The sequence below is a fragment of the Perca flavescens genome, chromosome 21, assembly GCF_004354835.1.
Source record: "Perca flavescens isolate YP-PL-M2 chromosome 21, PFLA_1.0, whole genome shotgun sequence".
NCBI classification, from domain to species: Eukaryota; Metazoa; Chordata; class Actinopteri; order Perciformes; family Percidae; genus Perca; species Perca flavescens.
This window is the reverse complement of record NC_041351.1, coordinates 16,707,497-16,718,083: the sequence shown is the minus strand read 5'-3', so window position 1 is coordinate 16,718,083 and position 10,587 is coordinate 16,707,497. Positions and strand designations below refer to the sequence as shown.

At 39.5% G+C, this 10,587-nt stretch overlaps 1 protein-coding gene across 3 annotated transcripts; it reads right to left on the bottom strand.

Annotated features, from left to right (window-relative positions):
- Positions 1–446: 446 nt before the first annotated feature.
- tbc1d24 (TBC1 domain family, member 24) lies at positions 447–9,654 on the bottom strand. Of its 3 annotated transcripts, none has more exons than XM_028567419.1 (8): positions 9,558–9,654; positions 6,027–7,137; positions 5,644–5,649; positions 5,225–5,383; positions 4,391–4,454; positions 3,462–3,557; positions 1,911–2,157; positions 447–1,767 (listed from the first exon to the last, which is right to left on the bottom strand). In XM_028567419.1, the coding sequence occupies exons 2-8, from the start codon at positions 7,010–7,012 to the stop codon at positions 1,613–1,615; spliced, it is 1,713 nt and encodes a 570-aa protein (XP_028423220.1). In that variant the 5' UTR covers positions 7,013–7,137; positions 9,558–9,654; the 3' UTR covers positions 447–1,612. The 3 variants fall into 3 exon arrangements, with proteins under 3 accessions (XP_028423220.1, XP_028423221.1, XP_028423223.1); XM_028567420.1 differs by lacking the exon at positions 9,558–9,654 and adding an exon at positions 9,391–9,547; XM_028567422.1 differs by lacking the exon at positions 5,644–5,649.
- Between the last annotated feature and the right edge of the window lie 933 nt (positions 9,655–10,587).

Genomic DNA, 10,587 nt, shown 5'->3' with positions numbered 1-10,587 from the left:
TTTATGCCCAGACCTACCTACTGTAGATATGTAATTTGCAACAATATTATATCATGTATCTGCTCAAACTAGTGTTACGTTTATGTTTGTCCCACCACTTGTGGTTTTAAAAAAGAAAGATGTAATCAAAACATTAGAAACACAATTTGCATTAGTTTTTGGTATTAAAAAGGTGTACAGAAAACATACATTTAATCAAAGTGATTGTATGACTTGTATGATTTTGGTATAATGATTTAACATGTAATTTTGTCAAACAAGCTTAGCTGTAACTACGAAGAGTAGAGCAGGATAAGGGGGTTAGATTCACAGTCAGATGACTTTAAAAAGGCATCTGGCACACTTCTGTGACAGTCTGAACCCATTTCTTCGCAGGGACATAGATGTGACATATTTGGAAGAAAAAGCCACAAGCAGCAAGACAAAACAAAGACCAAGTCACTTGCTCTGATCAAAGCATATTGCTGTATTTTCACATGTAGAATACATTTTGACAATTGATATTTCATTGGAGCACATGTTTGAACATACAAGTACAAACAGGGTGTATAACCACAGCAACACTTTGCCAACAGGGCAACATTTTGGACTTTTTTTTTGTTACCATCTTCACACTGGAAAGGACGGAAGTAGCAGGAAATGGGTAAGAAGAAGAGAAGGATGAGCAAACTGCATTTATCGCCATTACTTGTAAACCAAAAACACCTTGAGTTTTTTTTTTTCTTTAAAAAACAAAAATTGTACTGTTATTCACATGGATATTCATATACTACACAAAAGGAGAAACTGCCACTCATTCAAATGAAAGCTTTGACATATGGTGCAAAATAGCAACACTTAAATTCACCACTGATATTCACAAACATTTACCACATTATTTCACTAGCAGATCTCCAAAATATGTACAGCAAATTAAAGTGGGGAAAATGTGTCAGGACTTGACTGAAAAATAGCTGAACTGGAAGTTCACCACGTTTTTATATAGTTTTCCAACATTTAAAAACACAGCTCACCAAATCAACTCCTGACTTCACAAATTGTATCTTAAAAACCTTATGGCCTGGTAAATAACATTTAAGACTGCAGAGATAGCAATACAGTAAATTTGGCAGACTGAGCTAAACCACAGAACATAAAAGACTGAATTGACATTCAGAAATTCAAATGATTCAGCTCAGCATGAACACACTATAGCAGACATGAGAAAATCCTCTAAATTAACCTTTTATCGGCTTTATCTAGAGTTGATCCTGACTTCCTTCATATTACCAGACACGTCAACATAATTAGCACACCATACTACAAATCTGTTATACAAAAATAAACAAACACAGAAATCAAACACAAAAATATCACATTTTTGATTCACAATTTGGATTAATTGCATTAATAAATAAAAATAAAAAATAACCATATATGAATTTGCAGGACGGATGTAATTTTGTTTGCATACCTGTGTTTTCCACCTCCAACGCTTTGCTGGACATTTTACATCAAGATTTTCTGCCATAACATGTTTTATATGTCAATATGCATATTATGTGCCCATGCCTGTATGGATCTCCATTTATGCATGTGTATGCACGTGTACTTTGTGGTTATGTGTACAGTATTATGCGGCCATGGCGTCCTGGAAGCCCCACACTTCTAGCAGTGAGACCTGGAAGCTCTCAGCACACAGGGGCGGGTTGTCAAAGGTGGCGCAGCTGCCAGCGCGCCCGTGGTTGAGCTCAGAGTCGATGTAGAGAGCATTGCCATCACCTCCCCCTGATCAGACACAAGAGCAAACAGTTTGCAAATCATCTACATTTGGCCAGCTATGGCGCAAGAGAAAAATACCATGTAAAAAGGAGACCCAAAATGCCAAATACACAACAGTTAGCCTACATTACAGTAATGAATCCGCTCACCCACTATGATGGAGTCAAAGTTGCCAGCCATGAACATGGAAGTATTCCTGGAGTTAAGGTTGAAGTGACGTGCAGAAAGGAAGGGCGACAGGTCTCCAGCAGGTCTCTCTGGCTGCTGTAAACCATTGTTGTCTGAGTTTTGCCCCTCAGAGGAGGCTGTGTCTTCCTGGCCCTCAGTCTTGATAGAGGAGGCTAACTCAGGGTGGCTGATCACCACCCACTCATAGCGCTCCATCTCTGGCTTCAGCTAGCGAGGGAAACAGGCATTCATCATCGATTACACACCTGAGCGTCGCACATTAAATGGAATAGTACTCCACATTAATTTACATAAAAAGAGATACATATTTTCTTTAACAGTAACACACATATACAAAGTGGCAATGAAATTATCTTAAAAGCCCTGATACCTAACATAATAGATACTTCATGTGATGATCTGACTACTGACTACTGCACATTTAACCGACAAACTGGAGTTGCATTGTATGTTATTTATCTATAAGGCTCTACAACAAAAACAGCCTCATTATCTCTGATCTCTGGTCTCATAAATACTTACACTGTCAAGACACAAGATATTGTAACTTAAGCTGCTACCCATGTTTAAACTAAGCTTGGAAGCGCTGGTTATAAATACTATGCTCCTTACGGAATGAGCTAGAAAAAAAAAAAACTTTGATGCTAAAATCTCTCATTTTCAAGCAATTCCACTTTTTTAATTGCTTTTTCCAATGTAAAAACTAAACTTGCATGAATTTTCTTTGAATAAACTTAAACTGTTCATGCTTATTCTTGTACACAGGGGTCTCTTGAAAAAGAGATCATGATCTCAATGAGACTACCTGTTTAAATAAAGTATTACATTAACTAAATAAAAAATATCTGATAGACATCAGTCCTTGCTGACTGTCTCCATTTTCTTCTGGTGTCAGGTGATGGCGAGGCCAGATACTACTGGATCAGCTTACAGGAGTTTCCGATCTGTGTGTGCTTAAGTATTAGTGTGTGAGATGACAGGGTTTTCTGGCTCACATAGCCCACAGCTGTGCATCAACACAGATAACCAGTAAATAATTTATATAGAAGGCATTAGAGAGCCAGTCTGTTCTGCTATATTTAGCATAGGTGTAGTTATATCTGAAGCTCAAAGCAGAAGAGCACAATGTGTGCTTGTTCTGCAGACATGGCAATGCCAGTATGGTGAACTGTGACCTACTAGGCAGGCTTTTTCAAATTAGGAGCCTGACACGCCAAGTGGGGGCAGTGACACAGATATCAAGAACATGTGAAAACAAGGTGGATTGTGCCCTCTGGTGGCTATAGTGTGGTACTGCTCAAAAATGAAAACCTTAAGACTTCCTTCCTGTCTAAACCTTAAGATTCACCTAAAATGGAAAAAACAAAAAAATATATATATATATATATATATATATATATATATATATATATATATATATATATATATATATATATATATATATATATATATATATATATTTATTCTGTTGAAAGTTTACTAGTAAGTAAAGATACTAGAAATAAACTCACTCTGAAGACAAAGCACTCCCCTGTGCCAAAGAAGCTCAATTTGTTGCCTCCTCTCTTCCGCTCCTCCCAATCTGTGGACAGGAAGGCTCCACATACCTAAGGCAAAAAATAGAATTGGCATTGTCGGTTTTGTCTCTTTGATTAGCTCATCTGCAATGGCCCTGGAAGAATAAAGCCTAGTTCATTTGAACCCAAGTCTATTTTGAAATGCACAAAGCTAATGTAGACCTTCCTAGTTATTGGGGAAAAAAAAAATAATAATAATCACTGACTGACCATATTTTGGTCAGTACAGAAGTGCCTAGTAAGAACCACATGCAATACCAAGTTTTGCTAGAGTGGAATATGCTGGCCAAACGAGTGCATCTGCAGGCAGCAAAAAAAACATTTAAAAGCATTTTCCCTATTTGAGTGATAGTTTGAAATAAGTGTCTGAGACAGAAACTAGTTTACGAGTGTGACCAATGCTACTTTGTTTTGAGACCACTTCTGCTCACTTTGTACCTAAACAGAATTTTTTATTTAAAAAAAAAAAAAAAAAAAGTGTCAAAGTAATTCTGTCTTAACTAAAGCGGAGATCATAATATAAGATTGACATAATATGTAACACTATATTTTGGCTATGCATAACAATGGGGTGGAAAAGCCTGAATATTAGGATAGCTTAACAATCTGAGCTGCATCAATCTCATCATCATCATAACATAAAATATCTGATGGTATTTCATCATGTCCTATGTACAAATTTTTTATCAGGATAATGTGCATCCATCCAACATCCTCCAACATGAGGGAATAATGAGAGTTTGCTCTGTGTGTGTGTGTGTGTGTGTGTGTGTGTGTGTGTGTGTGTGTGTGTGTGTGTGTGTGTGTGTGTGTGTGTGTGTGTGTGTGTGTGTGTGTGTGTGTGTGTGTGTGTGTGTGTTTACATCTCCATCTGTGGTCCGAATGATGAGCAGAGTGGGTTCGTAGCCTTCACAATGCGAGTAGAATCTGGAGAGAAAATGTCAAAGTTTAGTTCATTGCGACTTCCTTAATAAACATCCAATGCTAAATCTAAGGATACTTTGGTAGATTTACCAAAGCCCATGTGCATCTACATTTAAGTAAGGCACTGTTTAAATATAGAACACAACTTTCAGCTAATGGTTCCTAATTACTCTATTAAAGACTAATTACTTTGTTTACACTGTTCCACAATGGCATGCCTGCTGGTTACTGCAGACACAGTATGTACGCTATAAAGAACAGGTTTAAGAAAGAAAAAAAAAAAGAAAGTACAAAACTAAATTCCTTCACAGACCTCTTTATTAGAAATATTTTGATGATTTTAATCCAGCTCTGTGTCATGCCAGTGTGGACAGTATGTTTAGATGAACTGTGTGTTGGCTTCCCTCACGGATGGAAGCCTAACACCGTTCATCTAAACAGACTGCCATCACAAAGATGACACAGAGCTGCCCCATTAAGCTGCCAGTGTTCTGCCTAATAGAAATAGACAATAAAAACTTTATGACAGGAATCTCAGCACCTTATTGCTTATTTGCAATTTTCCTTTCAAATTTACAAATTTGTTTTGCTTTTTTGCTTCTGGCCTATGTTTCTGTTTGTTTTACAGCATTGCTTTCATGTTTACATTTATCTTTCCTTTCAGTTTTTTGGCCATGAAGCAAGTTCAGACTCAATGCTAAACAAGGCCTGAAATGTAAAACATTAATCTAACATACATGTTTTGGTATTGAGGTGAGCACTGGACAGTTTACCTGTTCAGGCTGCAACCATGGGTGGAGGTTGTGAAGAGGAGTTGTGGTTGGCACAGGGCAAAGCGCTCAGGGATCCAAGACCAGATGTCCCGCATCTCCTTGGCACTGACAATCTCCGAGGAGAAGGTGTCCGGGTTTAGTGCCAGCTGCACGTTCCGCCTGCAGATGCCCAGAAATATGTATATAACACAGAAAGAGACGGAGAGGTACATAATGTGAGGCAGATCACACAGTTTATGATGCATAAACCTTTAAAAGTCATTTAAAGCAGATGATGGTGTGAATGTATTCAAGGTAACCATTTATTTATTTGAGAGTCTGTTGACATTGATCAACCCTTTGATGTATGATCACAGTGAAATAATCCTTTAAAGAAAACAGAGATGGCTCTGGAAGGTAGCATAGAGAAAAGAACCCACCTAGGACTGTGAAATAACCAATGTAGTAAACGCAGGAGGGAAGTGCAGATGAGACAGAAGATGGTGGATGGAAAGACAAGGCAGAAACCAAACAAAAAGGAAACAAGAACATTGTGAGACAAGGATGCAAGAGCAACTTAAAACATTTCCCAGAGCAAGCCAGAATATAAAGCTTAAAATCTGCAGAGCTGAATAACTATCAAAACCACATAATGCTACATCCTTGATGACAAAAAATATTATAGATGTGTATACCAGGAAGAAATTCATGTGATGGATTGCCATGTGTGCCAAAGTAATGCAGCTTAACAGCAGCCTAGATTCAAGTAAAAGCAACAGAATGCTCACAAATCAATACGTAAAAATAAGATAATTGACTATACCGCTTCTGTTTGACAGTGATTCCTTTCTGCTGCAGGGACTTCTCATTTGTGAGCTGAAGCAGGGTAATCTCCTTACGGCTAAACATACGGATGGAGAAGGCCTTCTCTAGTAACTTGTCGGGTGTGACAGTGGAGGCGATGCCCGTGATGAAAGCTTGAATGTCCGCCCTAACTTTGCCAGAATCCTGTTGTTGGTTGCCCGGGCCTCCCTGGGCCCCTGCTTTATGCTTGCGATAGAACTTGAGCAAGGCTATAGCCACACGGAAGAGAACCTTGTAGCCCTCTACTAGGTAGACGTCTAGGACCCTAACCATGTGGCTGAAAGGCAGGTCACCCAAGACCCAGCGCTGCCAGTCTGAGTAGACTTCAAGCACATCTTGGGCTGTGGCCACGATCAGTTTGTGGGCGGCTTCGCAGTACTTGTTGGCCAGATCACCAAAGGTCATGCAGCTAGACTCATGGGCCAGGAAAGTCTGGTCCAGCAGTCGTTTGCCTGGCTCGTTGCAGGCCAGTATGCGGCTGACATGCTCAAAACACTGAGCCTCGTCTATGCTGAAGTGAAGGAGCAATGAAGTAACAGCTGGTAGTGATGGGCAGTGGGATATATCTGGAAACTGTCCAGCTATGCAGTTTATAATCTGATGGGCTGAGGCTACTGCTTCTGCCTTCAGGCAGTACTGTGGCAGAGGACTTCCATCCACAAACTCTGGAAGCGGAATGTGGGAAGAGGGCTTCTTAGTGGCTGCATTTCCCATAAGGTCACGATATACTTCTGCATCTGGGGTCACTGTACGACAGGGAATGTTTTTGATGAGCTGCTGGTAGACTTGGGCCCGTAGATTGTGGTTTTTGGCCCAGTAACCCTGCCGAGCCATCTGTTTGAACTCTTTCAGGTCTTTACAGTCTACCTTGGTGGGCCCACTGCTCTTGGCCAGATCCCCCATCTGGTTCCAGTCCACAAAGCTGCCATAGTCTTCTTCAGCCATGCTGCTGGAAACTTGCTGGACTGCCTGAGTGGGAAGAGAGGAGGGACGCTCTGGGGTATGGCAAACCTTCTGTCCTCCACACAGCAGATAACTAGCCTATTTTTCTTCACTGCCCATGATAGTTACTGGAAGACACAAAAGAGAGACAAAAAAAGAGATTAATGAGCATCATCATAAAAAAAAAAAGAGACAAATAAATAACTGCAGCAGCAACAAAGCATATAAATACTTTCATTATCCAGTTATGTATTTTTATAATGAGCAGTATCAAATAAAGGAAGACAATCATGGACATACCCAGGTCAGTCCTTGGAGAATTCCTCCTGTTCCTATATAACTGGGTACCTCCTTGACTAATATCAATTAGTTGAGGCGAATACAGACCACAGTAAGTCTGTACTGTAAAATATCCTTAGCATATTTCACTAACAGATGTATGCTCTAGTTAAGATCTACAAATGGAAAAGAACATGTACATCATGCATTTCATTTCATCTGAAGCAAAAACAAATCAAGTAAACCCGTAGCTCGAATGGAATGCAGTATCTTAGTGATACCATATAACAGCCACAAAACAACTTTGGATCTCCTGTTTTGCACAATATTGTAGACAGATTTAATTGGCCAGGCAAAGTTTGACATTAAAGTAATTAAACAGGGATCTCTGGTGGTAAGGGAAAAAACTTAGCGCATGCTGTAAAAGTTCACTGGCAATATATTTAAAAACTGAGAATGGTTGTTTTACAACCATCAAATCATGTCACACTGTTGATGATGTGCAAAGTTCACTTGCAATATACTGAAAATGGTCAGATCATTTTCTTCTTCCAACAAGTCACATGGATGTGCATACCAATACATTACTGCATGTAAAACTGCAAGTACTTATGGTTAAGTATGTTAAGAGATTAACTGTCCCACAGGATACAGGATGTAATTTGTAAAAAGGTAGACTTTAATCCAGACCCAACAAAATAAATTGAATTGCTTCTTTAACATTTCAATTAAATACATTGTCAGAATCAGGCAATATACCCTCTCTGCACATCATCCATTTTAAGAACACTTATTTAGATGAACAGAGGTCTCCTAAACCAAAGCCTTGATACCCATAGTCTTCAAAACTCGACTTGTCATGTATACATACATAGGGAGGCATGGTAGCATTAAGGCTACTGTAACTAAAAATGATGTTGAGTAAGATGCCAAACCCTACAAGCTTTGCTGCCATTAGGTTCAACTTGCCGGGACTTAAACATTAGTGCCGATAATTTAAACTGGGGCTGCTTACCCCATGATGATAAATTAAATTTGCATACTGTACAGGTAATCTTGGCATAAATAACAAGGGTCCAAAGGGTATTGGAGTAGTATCCTGCCAATATGGATTTTCTAATGTTATGAAAATTGCTCATACAGTGCCTGTCCTTATCCTGAAAAGAGGTTAGCCAACTTCACTCGCATAATGCATGTGCGCACAGGTCAACATATAGTGTCTGTAATAGATGAGGAATGAAAATGGGTTGGCAACTATGTACACTCACTGTATATTTGCACTGAATAAGCACCAACAGCTCCCACCATTGTGTTAATGCATTTTGCCCAAATCCTTTACAAAAATCAGAAAAATACCACAACTGTGTCTAATGCTATAAGTCACCTATCCAAAAGATGACGTATCTGTTGCAAATTACATTTGAATACTCAAAAGTACTTTATGAAGAACACTGACTGACCTTTTAAGCCTTAAAAGAAAGCCAAGACATTTACTGTAATTGTACCTCTGGGTCGGCATGTTTAAGTAACGTTGCTGTGAGCAATCAAATATTTCAATTTTACCTCAGAGGCTAAGCAAATGTAAGTTAGACACAAATACATTGGCACATAAATGGCTAATGTCAGTGTCTGCCACCTTATCTCTGAGCTGTAGGTAACATGGGAGTATCTGCGGCTACAGTTTGTCAGTGTCACCACACACTGAAATAGCAGCTGCAAATGCACGCAAAGTTGCACAAACTGTATTTTCAGTCTAATAACCAAGAAACGTTAGCTAGCCAGCAGAGGTGATAGTAGCCTGTGCACACGGGTCACAGGGTATTTAACATTACCGCCCGAGTAAATCTGATACACCCTTTTCCATTCAGACTTGCCAAGTTAGCATTGCTAGCGTTACCCTTAGCTAACCGCAAGCGGCTCCTGTCAGTGCATGTAAGCAGCTAACGAAACCTTAACCAGACACACAAATCTAGCAACCGGACAACGTAACACGCAATACTGACACGAAGCCATGCAAACGTCGACACCAAAACAACCTGCTAAAATTGGTCCAAGCCAAATTGGCTAACGTTGCTGCACCAGCTAGCATGAATGTTACCAACCCCAAATTAATTTGATCCGCAGGCTGTCTTGGAGTTTGTTGATGTGAGGAGATTGTGGAAAAGGGATGCATTTAAAACACAAAACCGGCGACAGGAATAAGGAATACAACCAAAAACTGGTAAGCAAATGATAAATAACTGAGAAGTAAACATGACATTATCCTTACCTGGATGTGAGATGTCTTGAGACGTGAAGTATTCATATTAAGTTGCCTTGGGCATGCGCAGTGCCTCCATCCTTGGTTAGGTCCCCTTTTGTGGACGTGCTGGAGCTGCAGAGGACTCTGCAGAGGGTTGATTACAGTAAAAATACACTGTTTACAGCCACTTCTTTGTACGCTCTGCTCAATTCACAAGAAGTTGTGAATGAAGAAACCATATTATAGGCTAATACACATACTGTAGTCATTATGTGCTACTACTTATATCTGACACACTTATCCACACAGTTCCATAAATGATTATTGGAGCATTACAGAGAAAACCACAAAAAGTGAAAACCATTAAAAGTATGATAATGTCCTATTGTGCACCAAACACAAATATTATAGCCTATTCCAATGGTGTACTCAGAAGCCAACGCTGCTGTGACCATGTAGAGGTTGCATAACAGATCACAGTTTCTGGTTTTTCTTATTTACTTTCCGTAAAAGTGATGGCACTGGAAGAGGACAGGAAGTACCCTAGCAAGGGCAACAAACCCTGCCTTTGTCCTGTATTTAAAGCAACCGTCCAAACACAACCGCCCAACACATGACAGTTATTACTGATAATTAAATTGTGGAACCACCATTGCCTCCCAGAACAAATCAGGGTAAAATGTTGTCTCGTATTCTTCCTCTTAAACACGGCTGATGTTTTTCATGTCCTCATTTACTATAACCTTATTAGTACTGCAATAGGTTAGAAAGATTGTGCTTGATATGTTGATGTGTGATAGAGAGTGTAGGTAATCAGATATCAGACCTTAGCCAAAGATTTACCAGCGTTTGGCTGAAAGCTGGATTTTCCCACCCAAAAAAAGAGAAATCCATCTCAGCACCCATTAAATTGCATAGCATTATACTTCTTCATGATATTGACTATATTTTGTCTCTCTTGAAGACGCAGGAGTTTCTCATAGCCAAAGTGGCGTACACAACCTCTAACTACAGCTTGTGCGGATCAATTTGGCACTTACGTTTGAGAGCAGAGAAA